Source organism: Perna viridis, chromosome 4, assembly GCF_037379345.1.
Source record: "Perna viridis isolate PV_CMFRI_1.1 ecotype Kerala chromosome 4, ASM3737934v1, whole genome shotgun sequence".
Classification (NCBI taxonomy): Eukaryota; Metazoa; Mollusca; class Bivalvia; order Mytilida; family Mytilidae; genus Perna; species Perna viridis.
The window spans coordinates 82,015-108,744 of record NC_142448.1 but is presented as its reverse complement, the minus strand read 5'-3'; the positions used below and the strand labels follow the sequence as shown (position 1 = coordinate 108,744).

General features: G+C 34.5%; 1 protein-coding gene across 2 annotated transcripts in view; it reads right to left on the bottom strand.

The window, feature by feature from the left end:
* Positions 1-11,869: 11,869 nt before the first annotated feature.
* The window catches only part of LOC148618340 (enoyl-CoA hydratase, mitochondrial-like), a 34,535-nt gene continuing 19,674 nt past the window's right edge, over positions 11,870-26,730 (bottom strand). For both annotated transcript variants that reach the window (XM_088577116.1, XM_088577114.1), the window contains exons 3-8: positions 22,747-22,874; positions 22,186-22,285; positions 20,714-20,818; positions 18,337-18,456; positions 16,041-16,108; positions 11,870-12,075 (exon numbers count right to left, since the gene is read on the bottom strand). In XM_088577116.1, the coding sequence (XP_088433242.1) occupies positions 12,010-12,075; positions 16,041-16,108; positions 18,337-18,456; positions 20,714-20,818; positions 22,186-22,285; positions 22,747-22,874 (587 nt within the window). In that variant the 3' untranslated portion in view covers positions 11,870-12,009. The remainder of the gene's footprint in view (positions 12,076-16,040; positions 16,109-18,336; positions 18,457-20,713; positions 20,819-22,185; positions 22,286-22,746; positions 22,875-26,730) is intronic.

Here is a 26,730-nt window from a genome sequence, read left to right as displayed (position 1 = left end):
ATTCGTATGGTCAATCCTAAAATCCATCAAAAAAAATCCGAGTCTATACAAAACTACATTACCAAAATAATTAATTCCATCCTAAACTACCAAAATCATATTGTGCATCCAAAACTGCTTTCATCATATTGTCAATCCAAAACTACGTTAAATATAGTTCATCAAAAACTGTCTTGTCCATCCAAAATTTGCTTAATTATATATTCCATCAAAATCTATTCAAATCATATAGTCCATCATATAATCCATCCCAAAACACCCAAACCAAATTTTCCATCCAAAAATACCTTAATCATATAGTCCATCCAATACTTTCTTAATCATATAGTCCATACAAAACTACACTACCCAAAATATAAAGTCGAACCAAAAATTCTAAATCATATATTCTTTCAAAAAGTTCCTTAATTATATAGTCCATCCAAATCTACCGAAATCATATAGGCCATCATGTAATTAATCAAAAACCACCTTAACTACTGTATAGTCCATCCACAAATGCCTTCATCATATTGTCTTTCCAAAACTTTTTAAATCATATTGTCCATACAAGACTACCTTAATCATATAGTCCATAGAAAACCACCCTACCAACATAATAATGTCAATCCTAAACTACCCAAATCATATAGTCCATCAAAAACTACACCAATCATATTGTTCATTTCAAAATACAAAAATACGAGTTTTATATAAACTACCAAAATCAATGTGTCAACTACATAAATCATATATTCAGCCCAAAAACTACTGAAATAATATAGTCCATTAAAAATTACCTAAATCAAATAGTCCATCAAAAAGGCCTGAATTATATATTCTATCCAAAACTTCTTTGATTATATAGTCCATCCAATTCTTCCCAAATCAAATACGTTAATCACTTAGTCCGTCAAAAACGTAAATCATATATTCCATTCAATACCACATAAATCATAGTTCAACAAAAAATACTTAATTCATGTAGTCAGTCACATAGTCCATCCAAAACTATCTAAATCATATTGTCCATCCAAAGACTACTTAAATCAAATAGTCCAACAAATGATACTTAAATCATGTAGTCCAACGAACGATACTTAAATCATATAGTCCATCCAAAATTATCAAAATCAAAATAGTCCATCCATCAAAAACTACTAAATCCAATAGGTAATCCTTTAACTAAATCATATATTATATCCATAAGTACTTAAATCATACTGTCCATCCAAAACTACCTAAATCATACAGTCAATCTGAAACTACCCAAATAATATTGACTACATATAGTCTATCCAACACTAACTAAATCATATAGTCCATCGGAAACAACCTAAATAAGATAGCCCATTCTAAACTATCTAAATCTACCTTAATCATATATTCCTATAAAAAAAAACCTAAATCATATAGTCCACCCTAAAGCGCCTAAATCATATACTTCATCCAAATCTACCTAAACATATACTCCATCAAAAACTACCTAAATCATTAAGTCCATCAAAAAATACATTAATCATATAGTCCATCCAAAACTACCTAAATCATATAGTCGATCAAAAGCACCTTAATCATATAGTCCATCCAAAACTACCTAAATCATATAGTCGATCAAAAACACCTTAATCATATAGTCGATCAAAAACACCTTAATCATATAGTCCATCCAAAACTACCTAAATCATATAGTCGATCAAAAACACCTTAATCATATAGTCTATCAAATACACCGTAATCATAAAGTCAATCCAAAGCATCTTAATCACATAGTCAAACTAAAACTACTTAAATCATATAGTTTATGCAAAACTTCCTAAATTTTATAGTTAATCCAAAACAACCTAAATCATATAGTCCATCATATAGTCAATCCAAAACTACCTTCCCAAATCATAGTAACAACACAGTAATTGTTTTCGGATCATAAAATCGTCAACCACATTAAATATCACATCAGCTGTGTTAAACTGCTTCAATATTTTTTTTTATTTATTTGTAAGTGATTTTTAATTCAAATGATATTACAATTGAATGTTTTAACAAAGATTTTGCAATCTTTAAAAAAAAACAATATTTGTGAAAAATTCTGTAAGAAATTCCTTACCTGAAAATAGGTTACTACTTTTTCTTATGATTAATTTTTCTGTTCCATATGTTCACTCAAAAGATCTTGTTTATCAACCATTTTTACAGTAAGCTGTCTTGTAAGAATCTGATTACAATAAAATTTATACATTTATTTTCCTCTTTTTTTGGAGAACATTGTTAAAAATAAACAATGCTTATGTTTTACCTTAGTCTGAATAAAAAGAGAAACAGGACCCCAAAATTAATGACAATATTTCTTGAATATAGTTCTTGGTAGAGATTCCTCATACTTTGTAAGAAATAATTCCAAATCATCTTCCAAATATACAGAGGAAGATGTTTACAAAATGCTGGAATTTTTAATTGACAACATATTTGTCCAGTGTGGTGGACGTGTTTTTCAACAAACGGTCGGCATTCCAATGGGAACAAATTGTGCTCCTTTACTTGCTGACCTGTTCCTTCACTCTTATGAGGCTGACTTTATAGCTGATCTGATCAGAAAGAAAGAATATCGTTTGGCTAGATCCTTCAATCTCAGTTTCCGCTACATAGATGACGTATTATCTTTAAACAATCCTAATTTCGGAGATTTGATACATCGCATCTACCTAAAATAACTTGAGATAAAGGATACTACAGACACGCTGAAGTCGGCCTTATATCTTGACCTACACTTAGAAATCGATGGTAAAGGAAAACTATTGACCAAACTTTACGACAAACGTGATGACTTTTCATTCAGAATTGTCAACTTTTCTTTCATCTGTGGCAACATCCCTTCAGCTCCTGCGTATGGAGTGTTCATATCATAACTCATACGTTATGCCAGAGCTTGCCGAAACTACGCAGACTTTTTGTATCGCGCTAGAGCTCTAACAAATAAGCTTCTGGAACAGTTATGTTGCTACAAGATTGTATTCATCACTACAGAATTTTTATGGTCGTTATCATGAACTCGTGGATCGTTATGGTGTATCCATCAGCACCATGAAAACTGATTTATTCAACGGGTCATAGTTTTCCTTCCCTCGTTTGTCTACCCCGGACTTGACTTTTTATGAGCAACTCGGCGGGTGTTTCTAGAAAAGCAGAGGACGCTTACCCTACCGGTGCACCTGGTCCATGCTCCCAGTTTTTGGTGGAGTCCGAGTTGCTCATTTACTTTTGTTACTTTGTATGTATGATTTTAGTTAATTTGTGTTCTTTGTTGTGTATGTCTGTTTTCCAAGTCTGGTCTTTGTCCTTGGATTACATTCTTTTGATTACCGCTATAACCTTGGTTCCCTTGATTACTCTTTCGCTTGTGGCATGGAACTTTGTGAATGAATTTAATAAAAATCCAGGTACTTTGACGCAAGTTATTGTCCAGATACTAAATATTTCTACACCAATATCCAAAATGATTATATACATAGCCCTATTAATCCAAGTCTTTCCGGACGGTATTTTTGTGATTCAATTTCTTAGAGATCTATACACTTTTACTATTTATTGTTCAGAAATTAGGAAAATGCTTATTTATAGACCCCTTTTTTTCTCTGAATGATCCTTACTGGTTCAAGTCACAACCCTTGAAATCAATCCCAGCCTTGCTTTTGTGGCATGGATCTAAGCGATCTATGTATTCACATGTACTTAATATACTGTTTGGATACCAAATGTCTACGGTATATTGGAGAATGTATTAGACTAGTTTATGACTAGTTAGACAAGCTGGGGGAACATACCTGAACTTTTCTTATTGGTAGACTTAGAAAAAGCGTTTAACACTGTTGAATTGCCATTTATCGAACTGACACTAATTTTTGTTTAGGTTTTGGTACAACATTATGTCAATGGATTAAACGTTTCTTTTCAAAGACATCTTGTTCTGTTTTATATAATGATCACACGTCTGAGTTTTTTTTAAATAAGAAAGGGGAGTTAGTCAAGGAGATCTTGTATTGGAGCTTATTGCAGCCCTAAAACATGATCAAGCAGTAACTGGTTTTGCAATTGATGGTTCTGAGTACTTGCCAAGTCAATATGCAGACGACTCGACATTTATTTTGGATGATAGCCCTAGATAATTAGAAATGCATATCACATATTTGATTGTTTTTTTATAACTGTGCTGGTCTGAGAGTTAACTTGGAAAAAAAACTGAAGCAATGTGGGTTGGCTCAAAAAGGGGTGTGTGTGTTAAAAACAACACTCCTAGGAAACCTTTAGTTCTGAACACATTTAAGATGTTTGGAATTTCTTTTTATATTGTAACAGATCAGAAGAATTGTCACAATTTTCAAGTTTAATTTAAAAAAAAGTACAAAATATTTTGAATTGTTGGTGTAGAAGGGATCTTACATATGTTGGAAGGACATCACTACTTTAGCCCTCCCAATTTTAATGTACTACCAAATCCATCATTGGAGATAACAAAAGCAATTCAACAGACTTTTTTTTCAATTCCTTTGGGGTGGAAAACCAGATAAAATCAAGAGAAATATTATTATTAATGATTACGAAAATGGTGGACTAATATTCCACGATGTAAACTGCTTTCTCAAATACTAAAGATGTCTAGGCTACAGAAACTTTTTGGCCAATTTAATCACTCCCCTTGGAAAGGATCATCATTAAGCGATATCGAAAAGTATGGGGTGACAAAATAGAAAGATAGAAAGACAAAAGCTACGAGTACGATCATTTATGCAATAGAGAAGACAGGTTTGGAATCGACGAACAAAAAAGACAGAGAAATCAAACCACAAAAGAGAACAGAAGAGTGAAAGAGATTGTCCAATTAAGAAAAGAACAACTCAACTTAACAAAGTGCTACAAAACAGCAGAAATGCACGAACAGAAGGCATTAAAGGAACTAAGAGATGTCAACAGAGAAAGGATAAGAACGCCGAGAAAAGTAGAGAACTTCACAAAGAACAGAAATAAAAAGCAAGAAATCCCAATTTACAGCTACTCCATTCAACTTTGTGAAAAAAACTGCTTGGTGATAAACGATCAGGCCGCTCAGATTGCCCACAACAGGAAGTCTAGCAGTATTTGAAAGAACTCCATAGTGACCAGAGATAAGGATCTTGGAGACAATACAGATTAATAAGCCAGAAGAGCCAACAAAGAATTTGATATGTCAGAACCAAAGCTGCATGAAGTAATTTCAACATTAAAGAAAGCAAGGGCAGCTTCAGCACCAGGCCCAACTGGCATTCCATATAGAGTATATAAGAACTGTCCAAACCTTGCAAAACAACTATGGAGACACATTAACGTGGTTTGGAGAAGAAACCAGTAACCAGAAGATTGGCTAAAATCTGAAGGATATTTTATTCCAAAGGAGGAAGAGTCCAAAGAGCTGAAGCAGTTCAGAACTTTATCACTGCTTAATGTTGAAAGAAAGGTTTGCCTAGCGGTCTTGGCAAAGCGTGTCACAACATATTTGCTAAGGAGTACCAGGAGTACCAAAGTGCCTAGAACACCAGCGTTTAACAAAGATCGTACAGGAAGAGAGCAAAGGCGATCTGACTGTGCTGTTGCTAGACCTGACAAACGCATATGGAAGTATTCCACACAAACTAGAAGGCCTGAGTTTGAGAAATATCATGTACCAAAAAGAGTCAGAGAAATGATACAACACTATTTTTACCACTTTGTAATTAGCTTCACGGCTGCAGACTACACAACAACATGACAAAGGCTAGGATGTACCATATTCATAGTACTTTTCTCAACAACAATGAACCTGCATGTAAAATCAGCAGAGAAGATTAGTAGAGCTAACAACGTCAAGCTGACATTGGAATGAAGACAACCTTCCCAAGAGAGGTGATCACAACAACAGTTCGTTCAGCTATCGTTCTTTGGTCTAAAACAAGCAGACATGTAATTCATGTGGAATTGTCAGTCCCGTGGGAATCAAGACGAAGCCCATGAGAGAAAGCTGTCCAAGTACCAGGCTCTGTTTAAGGAAATCCAAGACAAGCAGTGGAAGGCATGGAATTTCCCAGTAGAGGTAGGCTGTAGTGGCTTTGTTTCCTTAACTTTATGCAGAGCACTTGGGTCCCTTGGACTGACTGGGCAATTAAGAAGTTTGGTTGGACGAGTGGATAAGCAAACAAGGACAGGCAAAAATTAATGAAATAAAAAATAACATTGTAGAAAAATTGACAAGAAACTTAGTAAATATTTTCATGAATTACTTATTCCAAACATTTTAGAAAATCCCATCAAATTCAACAAAAATGTGATATTTTACTAGACAGGAGATAGTAGATTGGCACCATATTTCTTCTCAGAGTTTTTCCATTACAAAAAAATCTAAACTTCAAAACTTTCAATTCAATTACTAGTAGTACACAGGATTTTAGCAAAAACGTTTTGTTGTGTAAGTAATCCTTTAATAATCTGACTGAGTGTGAAAGGCCTATTACAAATATGTGATTATGAAATCCACCAAATAACACATAAAGACAAACTTTTTGCATTTGTGATAGTGTGTAAAATTACTGGTATTTAACATTTTATTTGTATCTTAAATTTGAATTTTCTTTGTATTTGATATTTATTTTCATAGATAATAAAAACCTATTTCAATTTATATGTGTGTTAATTTCAGATGGAAATTAACGTTTTGACCTAGACCTAAACCACATAACGGACAGACATTTCGAACCTGGTATTTCTTTTCTATCAGTTTGAGATTTCGTATTTTCTCGGTTGGATTCGGTCTTTTCCGTTCTATGCTTGGTTGAACCGCACACTTTATCATTGAGTGAACATTAGAGGTTGATGGACTTGTACTATATCACCCCGTCCCTCCGAAAAAAAGGGGGATAAAGAGGGGGACGTCCATAAGCTTGAGTCAACAGAATATTCCCAAAGTCAAACAAGTGAGAGCTCCACCAGGTCCCTTTGGAACACCCACTGAAGTGCAGATTAAACTAAACGGCTCTACTTGACACCGGTTCGACAGTATCCACAGTTAGCGAGACCTACTAAAAGGAACATATGTCTACACCATTGATCACCATTGAGAAGATGTTAGATATTGAATGTGCAGACGGGAACCAGTTGCCGTACATAGGATATTCTGAGGTAGATATACAGATACCAGGTCATGACCAGCACCATACATGTATCCTGTTAATAATAGCTGACAGCCGATACAACCATCATGTACCCCTACTGCTTGGAACCAACGCCCTGTCTCATATAATGGAAAGTTTAAAGGTAAGTATAGGCCAGCGATTTCTTCAGGACAGCGGACTTACCACACCATGGTGCCTGACTCTTAGATGCATACTACTCAGAGAAAAGGAACTCACCAAGAATGACAACCGCTTGGGTCTAGTAAAGAATGCAGAAAATACCATTCGTCTTACCTCCCAATTTCAGCACCACATTTTCCGGATTCATAGATAAAGATGTTCCATATCATATTACACCTGCTATGTTCCACTCATCACCACTGGCTAAGAATAATGCAGACTTCGACGTCGAACCAGCGCATATCACCTACCAATAAACAAACAGGCCCAGTAACCATCACATTAACCAACGTTACCAACAGAACACTCAGTATTCCACCTAGAGCTACCGTCTGTGAGTTGCAACCTGTTACCATCGAAGACTCGCCGACTTTACCAACTGAAGATGGGATAGCCAAGGTCCTTAGCCAAATCAAGATAACCCAGAGTGATCTAAGCACAGAACAACTCCAAGATGGACTAGCACTTATCAGGTCATACATGGATATCTTTTCCAAGTCAGATGAAGATATTGGCCATAATGACGCAGTGCAACACCGTATAGACCTCATCGAAGACAAACCATTTAAGCAACGCTACCGTAGAATTCCACCATCAGCTTACAAAGAAGTTAGGAATCATCTAAGACAACTACTGAATGCAGGTATCATTCGTCCGTCCAGCAGTCCATTTGCGTCGAACGTGGTATTAGCAAGAAAGAAAGATGGATCCCTTCGACTCTGCGTAGATTTCCGACAACTAAATAACAATACGAAGATAGCTACAGCCTTCCCAGAATAGAAGATCTTTTGGATTGCTTAAGTCGGAAGTACATAATTTTCAACGGTGGATATGAAATCAGGTTATCATCAAGTTGTGATTTATGAGCCTCATAAAGAGCGCACAAGCTTTACAGTCGGTCCACTTGGTTTTTACGAGTTTAATAGAATGCCTTTTGGTTTAACTAATAGTCCGGCCACTTATCAGCGCCTTATTGAGGATGTATTAGCCGATTACCACCTCAGAATATGCTGCGTGTTTATAGACCACGTGATTATATTTGGAAAGTCCTATGAAGAACATCTACAGAATTTGAAACTGGTGATGGACAGAATTCGACAAGCACACTTGAAATTGGCGCCCAACAAGTGTTCGTCTTTCCAGCGACGAGTTAAGTTCCTAGGCCACATAGTATATCTAAAGACGGAGTAGAAGAAGACCCCGACAAGACCGACCGTGTTACCAACTGGCCAACTCCGACTTCACCCGAGGATGTTCGTCGATTCCTAGGCCTAGCCGGATATTACCGACGCTTCATCCGGAATTTCAGTCAGGTAAGTAAGCTATTGACGGATGTGATGCCAATTCCACCAGGCAGGAAGGGGAGCGAAAGAAGAAACCTCAGCGTGAATGGAAATGGGGAGAACAGCAAGACCACGCCTTCAAGAAACTTAAGCAGCTACTTACATCAGCTCCTATTCTCAGTTACCCGGATACCCAGCTACCCTTTGAAGTCCATGTCGATGCAACGTTAATCGGACTTAGTGCTGTACTTTACTAGCAAGTAGGAGAGGAAAAACACGTCATCTATTATGCTAGTCGAGGATTAACGAAAGCGGAAAAGAATTATCCACCTCATGAATTAGAATTTTTAGCTTTAAAGTGGGCCGTTACTGATAGATTTAAAGATTACCTTTATGGAACTAAATTTACTGTATTAACAGATAATAATCCTTTAACTTGTGTTCTATATATCAACGGCAAAGTTAGAAGCAACGGGACATAGATGGTTGGCAGATCTTGCTTCCTTCAACTTCAACATACATCATCGACCAGGGAGAACCAACTGTGACGCAGATGCATTGAGTTGACAACCTGTCAGCACCATCGACATCAACGACGACACCATTAAAGCCATATGCAACTCAGCGTCTTCTTCACCTCTTGCAGAATGCCTACCTGTCGATCCATCGAAGTTGGAAATTGGATATTCCAGGGTCAGCCATTTCAGATATTATTGACTGGAGAAAAGCACAGATGAAAGACAAAACCATCAGTCGTTGGCTACATACCATCGCTAGTCAGGAACCACCAGATAAAGAAGATACCATGTTAAAGAGACAGTACCAACACATGAAGATAATTGACGGTGTTCTTTACCGAGGAGTTACCATCAACGATTAAGTAAAGGAACAACTTGTACTTCCAGCTGAACTAATACCATCAACTATGCAGGCATTACACAACGACATGGGACATCCAGGTAAAGACCGTACACTTTCACTCCTAAGAGAAAGATTTTACAGGCCAGGCATGCACAAAGATGTTACTGAGTGGGTATCTAGATGTCAACGTTGTATAAGAAGGAAATCAATGACAAACCAGCGTGCACCGCTTTGCAGTATCCGAACGTCACCAATGCAGATAGTATGCATGGACTAGGCGGATATCAACATATACTTATCATCACGGATCATTTCACCAGGTTTGCTCAAGCAGTCCCAAGTAGAAACCAGACCAATAGAACCACAGCAGGAATGGAAAAATCACGAAAGACAAGTTACCATCCGATGGGAAATGGCCAATGCGAGCGGTTTAACAGAACTCTACTAGACATGCTTGGTACCTTGGAACCAACAGAGGAAGAATTGAAAATCCTATGTCGGACCCCTTGTACACTCTTACAACTGTACTAGAGACGATTCGACGGGATTCTCTCATCATCTGATGTTTGGCCGGGAACCAAGACTGCCAGTGGATGTTACATATCTAGATGTACTTAATTATCCGTGCCACTTGTACGATATGTGAGTTAGATATTTTTGTATATGTCTTATTGTTATTTTTTATGATTTGTACGATTTTCAAAGTCACGAAAATTATAGATATTTGGTAATTTGCTGATCGCAAATGAGCCGTACAATACACAATACGCAATACACATATAGTTATCTTTATTTTTTAAAAATAATTTCCAGATATGTTTGTTAATTTACGGTTGCCAGAATATAACCTAATAGTGTTGCTCAGGCGGAAGGCACCAACAATCAATGTTAATTTACGGAACATACCCGTTATATGTTTTAATAATATTTCTTGGCACATCGGATTAATATGAACATATTGATTGATTGACTTATTTATGCATAATCAGGTGATTTTGAGATGAAACGAATATTCGAACGTCATGTGAAGTGATTTATGCATAGAGTATTTTTTTTCATTGTATTTGCTTTATATGTTTGTTACAATATTTAAAGCGTAAAATTGTAATTTGTGCTATAATATTTGTATTTTTATTACAGGGCATTTTTCCTGTTTCATATAGATTGTTTTGTTCAAAATAAAGTATTAAACCTGAAACGACTTAATATCGAAGCCCCAATATTTTAAGCGCTTCCACACATTAGAGATATTGATGATCCAAATAATGTTGTTGATCATACCTTTCTATCCATGAAATATTATATATATATATATGTAGATGTACTTGTAAAATGCCTTGTGTGAAAAGTGATTTTGAATATTTGAAATATTGTATTAAGATAGAAAAAATTTGTTAGATGCATGACATCCCTGCTAAAGAAAACTGTTATTGTAAAAGATGGTCACCATTGCTCTTGGTGTCAGTTAAAACACATAATTTAATATCTTGCAGGAAAATTTTGTTGTTTTTTTTTTTGTTTTCTTCTTTGTAATTTGTAATATACATTGTTACTTTCAGTGAATATGTGTCTGTACTTTCAATGCTTTAAAAATAAACAAATTACAATAAAAAAAAAACAACAAAAACATTGCCATACCAGTTCAAGACTACAACATTGCCATACCAGTACAAAACTACAAAAAACATTGCCATACCAGTACAAAACTACAAAAACATTGCCATACCAGTACAAAACTACAAAAACATTGCCATACCAGTACAAGACTACAACAGCATTGCCATACCAGTACAAGACTACAACAGTATTGCCATACCAGTACAAACTACAACAGCAGCGCCATACCAGTACAAGACTACAACAACATTGCCATATCAGTACAAAACTACAAAAAAACATTGCCATACCAGTACAAGACTACAACAACATTGCCATACCAGTACAAAACTACAACAGCATTGGCATACCAGTACAAGACTACAACAACATTGCCATATCAGTAGAAGACTACAAAGACATTGCCATACCAGTACAAGACTACAACAACATTGCCATATCAGTACAAGACTACAAAAACATTGCCATACCAGTACAAGACTACAACAACAATGCCATACCAGTACAAAACTACAAAAAACATTGCCATACCAGTACAAGACTACAACAACATTGCAATATCAGTACAAGACTACGAAAGTTCCACAGTTATATACAACATTCCACAATGCAACTTATTTCAAACAAAATGTTTCCACAAATTTGTAAAAAAATCAGCCTTTTTGTTCAGCAAATTAGAATATTTTTTATTGAGTGATAAATAAACCTGACTGTTTTTGTTTAATTTTTACTCCGGTTTTACAACCATAGTATTCTGTGTTTCAAAGTTGAGAATTTTCAATGAGAATGCCAAATCTTGTTTATTATCTATAAAAATGAATATAATTTTCCAAAAAAACAAACATTGTGTTGTTTTTTCTTCATGGATATCAATCACTATCAAAATTATCACAATCTTAAATTGTCAAAGGTCATCATGAGTCTGTAAAATCAGGTTTTCTTTTCTGTGAGAATGCTGTCATGCCCTCTTTTCTATCATTCTAAAAAAATACAAAAAATTAGAGTGATGGAAAATGAAATAGAGATGACTCAATATTTATCAAAATATTATAAATCATGTGGTTTCAAGTAGCTTTTCTGGTAAGTAAAAGTTAAAAATTACACACCAACTATATACAAAGTGTAAGATAACAGTGTGATTGCTACTTGGTCTTGGGTAATTATTATACACCAACTATACACAAAGTCTGAGATAATACTGTCATTTTGTTCTTGGGTAATTATTTTCATAGTTTCCTACACCTTACCTAATTTGTGGGTATTTAATTTTATGGTAAAAGATTTACGGTTTATTTGGTCATTGCAACTCCTTGAGAGACAAGCTAGACCAATGGATATTATAAACCAGACAATCAAAATTTCCTGATAAAATGCACAACTATGTATAGTGTTCTAGCAACATACCAAGTTTTATGAAATTTAGTTGCATAGTTAACGAGAAGTTGCAATGACAAACTGATATGTGATGATTTTCTGTACATTTCTAAGTTCAAAAGGACATAACCCGTAAAAGAGTAATCAAAGGTTTGTTTGTTGTTTGTTTGTTGGGGTTTAACGTCCGAGCAGCAATATTTCAGCTATATTCAGACAATGAACATGAAATGGATGATAAAATGAACATGAAATGAAAAAAAAAGGATGGGTCACAAGGATAATAGGGTCGACAAATTTTGATTGCCACTGGAAAAAGGGGGATGGGTAAGGTTGGGCAATTTAGCCTCCTGTGGCAAAGCGCAAAGGTTCCTACTCCTATCGAATACCACAGCAGGGTTCTTTAACGTGTGAGGAACGTGGCATCTTTCCCAACACGGTGCATCACTATAGTTTGCGGTCAGGTTTTCCATATTATAGCCTGACAACCCCAGCATGTAACACGTCAGGGGTACCCCATTCCACCACCTGGGGCACACATCCCAGTTTATCTGTGGGCAGAGCGCCTAGCCCCCGGCTAGGTTTCTGAGCACTATTTAGTCGCCTCTTACGACAAGCTTAGCATTGCTGCAGGCCTATTCTTTTAACACCCGGACCTGCACGGGGCGTATCAAGATTCTAGCAGAATCAAAAGAATGTAATCAAAGGACTGAGACCAGACATGGAAAACATACTAACACAACAAAGAACATAAAGTAACTAAAATCATTAATACAAAGTAACAAAAGTAAATGAGCAACTCGGACTCTACTAAAAACAGGGAGCATGGACCAGGTGCACCAGTAGGATAAGCGTCCTCTGCTTTTCTAGAAACACCTGCCAAGTTGCACAACTACATATGGTGTTCTTCCAAAATACCAAGTTTCAGGATATTCAGTCAAGTAGTTTAAGAGAAGTGGCCATGAAAAGCTGATACATGATGATTTTCAGTAATTTTTGAAGTTCAAAGGGGCATTGCTGCCATACAAATTAGACAATCAAAATTTTCTGATAATAAACACAACTGCATATGGTGTTCTTGCTACATACCAAGTTTAATGGAATTCAGTCGAGTAGTTTTAGAGGAGTAAAGATGACAATATAATACATGATGATTTTCAGTAAATTTCTAAGTTCAAAGGGGCATAACTTAGATAAATATTAGAGAATAAAAGATTTCCTAATAATAGCACAATAGATATGGTGTTCTTGCCACAAATCAAATTTCATGAAATTCAGAAGAGTACTGGTAGTATCAACAGAGATGAAATGACAAACTGAAGTGTTATAGATGAACGGACAAATGGACGGACCAAGCCAACTCCTAGACCTGGTCCTGGCTTTGGTAATGTAGGTAATACAAGATGAATAAATGATTGCTTTGGTGTCATTCAAATTGATATAAGTAAAAGATGACTGAACATATTTTCATGTACTTATGTTGGGGAAAATGTACTAACTATGAAATCACAAAAAAGAAAAATATTCCTAACAAGAGGCTCGCAGGAGCCTGAATGGCTCACATGGTTATTTTTGCCTTTTAAGGGCAATAAATTTAACAAGTTGTCCAACAATTTTGACTAAGAAGAGTTTGGTTGGACGTATCATAAGGATTATTTCAGCAATTGAAAATGTCCTTCTTTTTATCATAGTTTTCATGACATTGGCTGAAAGAGTAATCAAGGGAACCAAGATTCTAGTGGAAATCAAAAGAATGTCATCCAGGGACAAAGGCCAGATATGGAAAACAAAAACAACAAAGAACAAAGATCACTCAACTGGTTGAATTTTCCCTTTCAAAAGCAATTAATTTAACAAGAAGTTGTCAAAAAAATTGAATCAAGAAGACTTTGGTAGGACTAATCATAAGGATCATTTCAGCAATCGAACATTTCTTTCTATCTACCATAATTTTCAAAATATTGGCTAAAAACTGCAAAAAGAAAGCAAAAAAAAAACCCTCATTTTTCATCTTTCAAGGGCAATAACTCTTACCAGGAGTCCTCTGACAACTTTTATCCCTGAAGACTTTTGTAGGCCTTATAATAAGGATCAATACAGCTATTGAAAGAATTTGCTTAAACCTTATGGTCTGGAGATATATGTGGAAAAAAAACTACTGTCTGACCCCTATGTTCTATTTTTATTAAAGGCTGCCATGCTTTCCAAAGTATAAAAAATCCCAACATCAGTTCTATGCAAGATAACCCAAGGAACATTCATACCAAGTTTGGTTTCAATTAATCAAGTAGTGTCAAAGGAGATTTTAGAAAGAAATAACATTAAATAGCAAAAAACAGTCAAAAAAGGACCATAACTCCAACACGGCTTAATGGATTAAAACGAAAATATGACCACAGATAAATCTCATCATCCTGAACACTTTTATCCATCAGAATTAAGCTAAAACTTACGGTTTTGGAGATATATAACAAAAACTACTGTCTGACCCCCTATGTTTTTATTAAAGGTGGCCATGGTTTCCAATGGATCGAAAATCCCCACACCAGTTCTATGCAAGATACCCCAAGGAACATTCATACCAAGTTTTGTTCAATTAGTCAAATAGTGTCAGAGAAGAAGATTTCTTAAAAGAAATAACATCAAAAATAGCAAAAAAAAAATGTCAAAAAGGGCAGTAACTTGAACATGACTCAATGGATTAAAATGAAAATTTTACCACAGATAGATCTCATCATGCTGAACACTTTTACCCAGTAAGAATTAGGCTAAATGTAACCATTTTGAAGATATATGAGAAAAACTACTGTCTGATCCCTATGGCAGGAACCCCAAGGATTATTCATACAAAGTTTGGTTCCAATTGGTCAAGTAGTGTCAGAGGAGAAGAGTTTTGAAAAATTATTAATGATGACGATGGATGCAAAGTGAGCTAAAAATGAGTACAATTATGCTCTAACTTACATGGTTCATTTCAAGGTATGTTGGGAAAAAGTACAACAAAAGCATATTTAGATTGAAAAAAACAAAAAACAAAAAAAACAACAAAATTAAAATAATTAACAAATTATTACAAAGAGTTTATTATATTATCACACAACAAAGGGGACCAATCCTTGAACAGAAATACTTTCAAAGACTACATTTCCATTTGCTTTGAAGATTATTCATAGTTGCATTGCATTCGCACAATTTTTAAAAAATCATTGTGGCATATCATTGTATTCATGTTTTCTACCTGAGAGGGTCTATGATTTATCTTATCTAATATCATCTATAGCATATAGAGTTTTTTCTTACTACTGATTTAAGACTGGTTTCTGCTGAATCCTAAATAAACCAGACACCAGTCTAACCCAGACATACATTTTAAACATTTGAATAATCTAAAAAACTTGTTAAGACCACACAATATCCACCTGTCAGAAAAAAAGTATGGTTTGTCCAGTTTTACTGTAGAAAATTTGTATCAACTAACACAGACATATTAATTTTGAATCCAGAACTACTTCTAATGCCCAATCTAATTTTTGGTTCTTGATTTGTTCACTGAACAGCTATGTCTTATACTTACAGTTGCAAAACTTGCATGGAAGATTCTCTTCTCAAAATGAAGGCCTTCCTTCAGAGACATTTCATATGCTGCAAAGAAAATATTCTTGATATGTTTTTTTTCCAACAAAATTGATTTAAATCCTTCTGAAAAGCCTGACTTGGGAGATAATTGGTAACATGGCAGTTATGTTAGTTCACATGGAAAGTTGCCATGCAATAAACTTTAAAGTAATATTTTTATGTATTCTCTTTAATGAATTCCCATACAATATTAATTATGAATGCCCAAAATAAAAGTTTTACATTGTTGAATAAGAATTCTGTTTGGTAGTGAGACCAGTTTTCTAGGGGTAGGGGTAATACTTTTAACTTGTTTTGAAAATTCTTTATCTGAAACTAGTTCTTTGTGTTTATTCATGTAGATAAAATTATCTATCAAATGATACCAAATTTGAGACGTTTTATTTGAGCAATAACTTGTAGAGTTGAAATTATATGACTTCAAATGAAAAATCCAATTTTTTGCACTTTTTGGTAAATTCTGACAACGAAAATCGCCACAAGTCACCAAAAGAACCCAGAAAATACCAAATAAGCCATTTTTTACTGAAGCATAAATACGCTAGAGGTTTTGACATTGAAAAATATGTTAATTTAAGTGATATTTCGGTGGGGTAGGGGTACATTTTTTTTCACTTCACTCAAAATACCTAAGTGTTACCACAATTTTCTTGATACCATTGTAAAGCTGAGACATTGGGCTTCTTGTTGATACCTATATATGTCAATTTACTTCGTTTGTAAAAAGGAGAAGTTGGAAGAGTTGAAAACAAGAGGCTTCTAGGAGCCTGAATTGCGCACCTGGTTGAATTTTGCCTTTCAAAGGCAATAAATTTAACAAGAGGTTGTCCAACAATTTTGACTCAAGAAGTCTTTGGTAGGGCTTATCATAAGGATCATTTCAACAATTGAAAGTTTCTTTTAATCTATCATAGTTTTCAAGATATTGACTGAAAACTGTTAAAAAAAATCATTTTTCCCCTTTCAAGGGCAATAACTCTTGCAAGGAGTCATCTGACAACTTTTATCCCTGAAGACTTTTGTAGTCCTAATAATAACGATAATTTCAGCTTGAAAAGATTTTGGCTAAACCTAACAATTTTGGAGATATATGCGAAAAACTACTGCTTGACCGCTATGTTCTATTTTTAGTAATGGCTGCCCTGTTTTTTGATGAATCAAAAATCCCCACATCAGTTCTATGCAGGATACCCCTAGGAACATTCATACCAAGTTTGGTTTCAATTGGTTAAGTAGTATCAGAGGAGAAGATTTTTGAAAGAAATAACATTAAAAATGGCAAAAATTGTTGAAAAAGGGCAATAACTCCAACATGGTTTAACGGATTAAAACCAAAATTTGACAAGAAATAGATCTAATCATGCTAAATACTATTCCCTGCGTTAGAATATAGGTAAACCTAATAGTTTTGGAGATATACACAAAAATCTGCTGTCTGACCCCTATGCTCTATTTTTAGTAACGGTGGCTATGTTTTTCGACGAATCAAAAATCCCCACATCAATTCTATGCAGGATACCCCAAGGAACATTTATACCAAGTTTGGTTCTAATCAGTCAAGTAGTTTCGGAGAAGAAGAGTTTTGTATAATTGTTAACGATGATGACGGATGACGACGACAATGATGGACGCCAAGTGATGGCAATAGCTCACATGGCTTTGGGCCAGTTGAGCTAAAAAATCATTTTTGCCTCAGTGAGGTATTAAAGGTAGCCAAAAAATACAAAAATGCTTCAGTTTATTTTTTTGGCGACAAAAAGATTCGTAAATAGGAGGTATAAAGGTAACTGAAAATCAAATTTTGATGAGTTGGGGGATGCATGGGGGTTATCTCAGCCCATGTAATATTAGTTTTAGTACATTCATAACAAGACAGAGCAATGTATCTGTTGTTATTAGCATATACTGATTGGACTTAAAATAAAATTTTCTTGAATTCACAGTATTTGTTTGACATCATATTAGTCTGTGACCTTGACCTTGATACTGAACTTTGATAGAGTCCTTGATTGTTTTAAGAAATATGTACAAACTATGTAAAAATCCTTTGAAGTATGTTGATTCCAGAATGTTTCCTAAGATGTTTAAAAAGCTATAAGTCCAAAAGGAACTTGATCTATGATCTGGATTATTGTAAGGTAGGACAAAGTAACATTGCTTCCAAACTTTACTGTAGAGTCAAATCGTATTTGAATTTCCTGTATATGTCAATAAAAGTAAGCTTATATACTTACATGCATTAACAGCTTCTTTACACATGGCAACAGTTATTTTAGAATAACTAGAAATTTTCTCTGCTGTTTTTATTGCTTCATCCACTAATGTATCAGGTGGGAATATTTTACTGACTAGACCTAGAGAAATGGATAAAAAAACATTTCAAATACATAATTTTAACAAGAGGCTCCTAGTAGCCTGAATTGCTCATCAGGTCCAACTTATGCCCTTCAAGGACAATAACTCTAACAGAGTGGTCCTACAACTTTGATGACCTTATCATAAGAAACAGTTTTATCAATTAAAAGTTTTTTTTCTTATCTATCATAGTTTTCAAGATATTAGCCAAAAATTGCGACTAGAAATCAATATTTGCCTTTCAAGGGCAAGGAGTTGACTGACAACTTCAACCCATAAGACTTTTATAGGTCATTTCATCAACTGAAAGTTTTTTTCAATCTATCATACTTTTCTAAACTGTAAAAAGGTTGTTTCTTTGCCTTTCAAATGCAATAACTCTAACAAGGAGTTGTCAAACAATTTGACTTGACTGAGATTTTTGTAGGACTTATCATAAAGGTCATTTCATCAATTGAATATCTATTATAGTTATCGAGATATTGGCTGAAAACTGCAAAGAATGTCATATTTTGCATTTCAAGGGCAGTAACTATTACAAAAAGTTGTCAGACAATATTGACTAGGGGAGACTTTTGTAGGCCTTATCATAAATATCTTATCATCAATTGAAAGTTTTTTTTCTATTATAGTTTTCAAGATAATGGCTGAAAACTGAAAAAAAAACCTGTCATTTTTGGCCTTTGAATGGCAATAACTCCAACAAGGAATTGTCTAAAAATTTTAACTCAATGAAGAATTTTGTAGGACTTGTCATAAGAATCATTTCATCAACTGAAAGTTCTTTCTATCTATTATAGCTTTCAAGACAATAGCTGAAAACTGCAAAAACTGTTATTTTTGGCCTTTCATGGGCACTAACTCTAACAATGAGTTCATCTGTGGTAACATCCCTTCAGTACCTGCCTATGGAGTGTTCATATCACAGCTCTTGTTATGCCAGAGCTTGCCAACACTATGCAGACTTTATGTATCACACTAGAATTCTAACAAATAGGCTTCTGGAACAGGGTTATGTTGCTACAAGATTGAAGCCATCACTACTAGTTTTATGGTCGTCATCATGAACTTGTGGATCATTACAGTGTATCCATCTGTGCCATGAAAACTGATTTGTTCAAAGTGTCATAGTTTTCCTTTCCTCTTTCATCTAACCCGGACTTGACTTTTTATGAGCAACTCAGCGGGTGTTTCTAGAAAAGCAGAGGACGCTTACCCTAACGGTGCACATGGTCCATATATTAAAATTAACTAACTAAAGTTTTTAATTTATGTGAACTAATAAAAGTTTGTCTTCAAAAACATACATCTCCTACCATTCCAAAGTTTAAACGCTTTAACTCCCACAAATTTTAGTGGATTCCTGGTAATGTGCACAACAAAATATCATGTCCTAATTAGCTACCAAGTTTCATGAATCATGATATTTGGTGCAGTAGTTTCTGAAGATTTGCACTTAGAAATATGTGACAGAGAGACAGACAATTTGCACTAAGAAATTTGTGACGGACAGACTGACAGTGGTGGGAGGGAGTGGAGAGATGGATAGGGGCAAACAAATTTTCCATTTAAAGCAAGAAAGATACATACTCAAAGATGATCTGTGGCCTGAGAATGGGTAGTCCATATCATAATTAGTGTTAAAATAATGGTTAGTAATGATTTCATACAAAGAAAATTGCAGTACGACATCATATCAAATGACAAATTTAATGCTTAGATATTGTTTTTACATTGACCACTGACCACTGGCCACACTTCTAAGTACTTTTACTATTCTTTAGAAAACCTAGGCAGCATGCCCATTCACATGCTGCAGTACGTATTTTATGTACAATAAAAATCATGCACGTACAATTTCAAAAATCAAAACATTCATGCACATACAATAGCAATGCCATGCCGTTCTAATGCATCACTATCTGCAAATATTTTTTTGTTTACACCTAAAATGAAATTAAAATATGTCTGAATATATCAGGCAAATATGCAGAGATCCTTAAATGATTTTATTCAACTGTGAACATGTGCTAAAAAGGAATACAAAATGACAAAACATACATAATTATCATAGTCTTCTTCTACATTGTCCTTTTTGCATAACTTTGATTCCATGATCATTTGTACCCCCAAAAAAGCTTCTGTATCCTCGAATTCAAAGGTCAGGGGGTACATGTAGCCCCATTTGCAAAAACCAGTGGGCATGCTGCTAGGTATTGCATGAGGTATTGTAATAACAAGTTATAAAACACTTACCAGCTCTTTCAGCATCTACTGCTGAGATTCTGTCAGCTGTTAGCACCAGTTCCATGGCCTTAGATTTACCAAGAGCTTTGGTTAGTCTCTGTGTGCCACCAGCACCTGAAATCAGTAAGAAAATCTCAAAAAGAATCACATATTCTCTCTCTCTCTCTCTCTTATCAGACTGGACCACTCTGAGTACCTCTGGAACCTGAAATCAGTAAGCAAATCTCAATAGTCTCTCGAGTGAGACTGGACCACTTTGTGTATCTTTTGTACACAAATCTCATGTATCATGCTTTGTTCAAATAGAGTTAGATGATTCAATCATTAATCAGTTTCTGATCCCTAATTTCTTCAGGGCTCAAATTGTCATCCCAAAATCCATAGCCAGCTATCTTTTGGTGGTATGGCATCTTGTTTTTCAATTGTATAGAGAAACATACTCTAACACTGAAGTTGTTGTCTGGGACAATGCTTGTTTTGGATCTCTTGTTTACACTTACTCTTAACAGGGTTTTTTCCAGGATTTTGAAAGCTTTAGTCATTTTCGCATGAGAAATTGAGAACCATTTTAATGGGATTTGTTTTTAAACAAGTATTTGTATCAGACATAAGATATTTCAGTATCATCTGTTATTTACAGCGCTGTGGAAAGACATTAAATAAAACTTAAATGTACATTGCATATGAATAAAGCACATTTTTTACTGTTATGCAATTATGTTTTCCAGACAATCCAAACAGCAAATATAGTATTGGTCCCTGGGTAGTTCATTGATAGCATAAATGATATTTTCAAGATAGTTAATATTGTCGACATGCAACTATAAAATAGAGTGACAACTGTGTATTGACCAAATTACCCACATTGATAAATAACTTTTTATGTCATTTTGACACAAAGTTAACAAGTAAAGTAATTTCCCCAGCAGAAATTTTGTACCAGCATTTGAACTTTATTGACTTTCACCGTGTGCATTAAAATCATGCTTGAGTGGACAAAAGATCGACATTTACTCCATGTGTGATTAGTGTAATTCGCGAATTAGGTGATTGTTTACACAAAATTTTGAAACCTGTTGCGAGTTGTAATTTGGGGTACTAAAATTCTCATTTTCGCCTCTTGATGCAGTTCTTAATGTATTTTGTACTTCCAAAGATTTCACATGAAGAAATGAGACTACATCATTTTCGTCATTCTGAAAAGTCTTTTGTCAATGACTAAAACGACAAGTGCTAGAAAAATCGCTGTCTTAAACAGTTCAAGTAACAACCTCAACTTCAATCCCAAGCTGATTTTGGTATTAAAATTCTTGGACTATGGTACAATATCAGACATCCATATTCACTATACTCATTACTCGATTTTTTTTTTAAAGTTTTACGATTTACCTACAAAATAATCCTGCATTATAAATTTTCATTAATAATAATCATCAAATTATATATTTGTGTCTTTTATAAGTTAAGTAAATCATATCTACCAGGAATTGTGCCTAATGTGATCTCAGGCTGTCCAAACTGTGCTTTCTCTCCAGCATATATTATGTCACACATCATGGCAAGCTCACAACCTCCACCTAACTGAAATGTAAAATACAAATGACCATTTCTTAACAATTTTGTAAACTCTACCTTGATGTAATGTACAACATAATCTCTTCAGTGTTCAACACAATAAGGGAGTGCTAGGTAAAAAATAAGTGGAGTGACATGTCTACAGCAGGATCTGTTCAATTAGATCAAACTTTCTTGTCCTGCAATCAACCAACCAATCCACACGGTCCCAAAAAATTAACACTGTTTATATTGTAACAAAAACTGAAGAATCAAATAGGACTTCACAAGGTATCAGGAATAGGTATGGCGTATATATCAAAGAGACAACCCTACCAGGATGAAAGTGTTAAGGCCATCCATTGGTCTTCAATGAATGACGAGGAAATGCTCATACCACAGGGCAGAAAGGCTTAATTGGGAATTACAATGTCCTGATATTTGTTGATCATACTTCCCAGTAATGGACCTCATTTAATGGTACTCACAGCGTATCCATTTACAGCAGCTATTATAGGCTTTTTACAACTCTCAACAGCATTCCAGTGTCCTAGGAAATTACCATACCACACATTAGAGAAATTCTGTCCCTCCATCTCTTTTATATCAGCTCCAGCTAAAGATATGTAATGCAAGTTAAAATTTCATGTAGCAATAACTTTATGTTTTATATGTTAGCAAGACTAAATGTATGAGGAACATAGCAACACTGGCTCATAAAGCCTCTTTATATGTAAATAAAAATGCTTTTAAAATTTCATCCTGTGAGTATAAAAATTGATAAAAATATAAACTGGAAAAATTTACTCCAATATTTTAAGACTTTACACTACATGTACAAATGTATCTCCTAGCAAATATTAAGAAACCTTTAACATTGACACAAAGACAACATTTCAGATGCCGCCACTATTAATTCATTGATGGTAAGAATTATCTTGAGAAAATGAATAGCATGTCACATGAGAAATCAGTTGTGATAATCATACTATATTAATGTTCCATATTGTATTAAGTAGACCTGTTTAGGCACACTGATATCTCCTCTTCAGTTTTTCACAGATATAAGAGTGGAAAGTTAGACATATGTATAAGACAACTAAACCAGGATAATACGAAGTCAGACAATCTTCAATGCATGATGAGGACTGCTTTATACAAGTCAGATTGCAGCTGATTGGTAAAAAAACATTTTACACTAGTTCTGTGAAATAGTTGGACATAAATGGTTATGCACAAAATCATAAAATACATGTAGGTGTATGATACAATTACCAGAAATCAAATCTATCGATTGACATTCATGTAAAAGTTCAATGTCAAAGGTCATAAAAATGGAGAGCAACACATTAGTCATTATCCTATCATGATATATTCCAAAACCAGATATCAAAAGCCTATGTCATATGTTATAGCCCAGACAAGAAATTGGCTTTAAAATCAATTACTTAACCTTGAGGTCAAATGTCAAGGATAAAGACAACCAACTTTTGAATGCAACACACTATCTTTATATGATCTTTCCACATACCAAATATCAAAAGCCTTGGTAAAAAAAATTAACAAGGTCATGGACTTGGAAAGAAACTGGCTTAAAATCCATTAATAAGACCTACTTACAATTCACAGGGACGCTTTTACACGGTCAACAAACAAAGAGAAAATTGGCAAAATCAAAAGTAAATATAGAGTAAAAAAAGAATCGTAACAGTAAAATCTGGATTTAAAATAGAAGAATTCCCCTGAAAAGAGGAAAAAATCATATCTGATATCAAAACACAAAAGCCTATGTCGAAAGATAAAAAAAAGTAATGACCCAGACCAAAATATTGGCTTCTGAAGGTGAAGACAGTCAACCCAGACTGTACAGACATGTGACCCCCATGTTCTATTTTTATTCACAGCGATCATTTTTTTCAAGGGATCAAAAATCCCTACATCAGTTCTATACAGGATACATCAATAAACATCCATACCAAGTTTCCAGTTTATCAAATAATGTCAGAGGAGAAGATTTTTGAAAAAATAACATTAAAAATAGCAAAAATCATTGAAAAGGGGCAATAACTCCAACATGGCTTAACAGACTAAGGTCTCACTAACCACTTCCGGGTCAAATGGCCACCCCTCTATGCCAGCACTCCATAGTTTAGTTTAGTTTCCCACTTTTGGCTAGGGATGAAAAATGACATAAATGGAAACCGGTGGTTGCTATAGTGATTAAAAATGAAGAATCTATTGTTGATAAAACATTTTCTGAAAAAAGGGGACTTTTAAAAGTATTTTGCAATGTTTTATATATTTTCAATGTTGAAGGGGCTTTTTTTCAATGACAATTTGATTTCATTGTAAAAGTGAAAGTAAGTCAATTTTTCACCATGCTAAATTTAATAAGTGGATTACAAAGTGAAATAGCTCAAAATCTAACCGGTGATGCCCATATGAGGAAGGGGTTTTCGAAGGAAAAAGTTTGAACAGTTTCAGGGGATGAAATAAAAATTGCAGATATTTTGCAGGAAATTTGACATTTTTAAACCTGATTTTATGAACTTTTTGGCAAATTTTCGCATATTTTTGCATGGTTTCTATGGTAACCCTATATGCTGTGGGTAATTTTTTTAAAGAAAATTTTTACTGCATCCTGAAGGCCTTGGCTAGAGCTATTTCTAAATATATAGATTTACAGATGCTTGGCATTTTTTTTAAAGTGATAAATGTTACAAAGCATCAGATTACAAGACCAAAATTAGGCAGTTCTACAATACTGTCGAGTGCTGGCTATGTAGTACCAAAAACACACTGAACCTAGACATATGCATTGTAAGTGCATTATTTGTGTGTATTATGATTAAAAGTAGTCAAAGTAAAGCTGAGAATGTGTACTTTAAAATTATATGTGTAATTAACTACGAAAGTGTATGAATATTGTTTACATGTGTGAGTAATTTGCCTCCATGCTGTCAGCAGAACAGGTGAAAATATCTATTTTCAGTATTATTTTTTCAAGTAAATTTTGTGAAGAATTTCTACAATCATCGTACCATTAGCATAATGATTTTGGAATTCACAACAGTATGCAACTTTAAGATGTCATTTGTCCTGGGAATTCACAGTGAGACTTTGAAAATTACTTTTTTAACATGTAAAGTAATGGAAATGTTAGAAGTGGTTAGTGAGACCTAAACCCAAAATTTGATCAAAAACTGATCTCATCATGCTGAACACTTTTACCCAACGCCAGAATTTGTCTAAACCTAATGGTTTTGGAGTCATATGTCAAAAACCACTGTCTGACCCCTATGTTCTATTTTAAGTAACAGCAGCCATGTTTTTCCAGGGATCAAAAATCCCACCATCAGTTCTATGCAGGATACCCCTAGTAACATTTGTACCAAGTTTGGTTTCAATTGGTTGAGTAGTGTCAGAAGAGAAGACTTCTGAAAGAAATAACATGAAAAACAGCAAATAAAACGTCAAAAAGGGCCATGACTCCAATATGACTTAACGGATTAACGCAAATATTTGACCACAGATAGATCTATTCATGCTGAACACTTTTAACCCATGATAGAACGAACTAAACATAACGGTTTTTAAAATATATCCAAAAAACCCCTATGTTCTATTTTTAGCGACACAACCATGTTTTTCGACGAATCAAAAATCCCCACATCAGTCCTATGCAGGATACCCCAAGGAACATTCATATCAAGTTTGGTTCTAATTGGTCAAGTAGTATCAGAAGAGAAGAGTTTTGTATGATTGTTAACCACAACAACGATGGAGGACGATGGACAATGACGACAGATGCCAAGTGATGCAATAGCTCTGCCAGATGAGCTAATAAAGCAGGGATGTCAGTAGTATTTTAAGCAGCCGTAACTTCCATTAAAATCAACCAAAGTCGAACTTAATCTCTAACTCTTCATAAAAAGGCCACATACCAAGACAATAGTTTTTAATTCAAATGGTAAAACATTCCATAACCATTTCAAAATAGATACAGAGACACTTGAAACAGTTAAGTCTTATTGTTACCTTGGTATTTTATTTAATTATACTGGTAACCTCAACCTATCTAAAACACGTTTAATGGAAAAGGGAAAGAAAGCTTGGTTTAAAATAAAAAAGTCTTTGTCAAAGTTTGACAACCCCTGTAATTTAATGGAGAAATTATTTGATACCTTAATAGTTCCTGTTATTTTATATGGAAGTGAGGTCTGAGGAGCTGCTAAAAATTACAAAGACTCAGACCCATATGAACATTTACACCTAAAATTTGTAAAAGAAATTCTAGGAGTTCACACCAAGACAACAAATATCGCCTGTTTATCTGAACTAAATAGGATACCTTTACACCTCAGAGTTAAATTAAATATTCTGAAGTTTTTAGTACACATACTTAACTCTCCCAATTCCCTGGTTCATAATATTTTTAACAAAGTTAAAGAAAGTAGTGTATGGATGTCTCC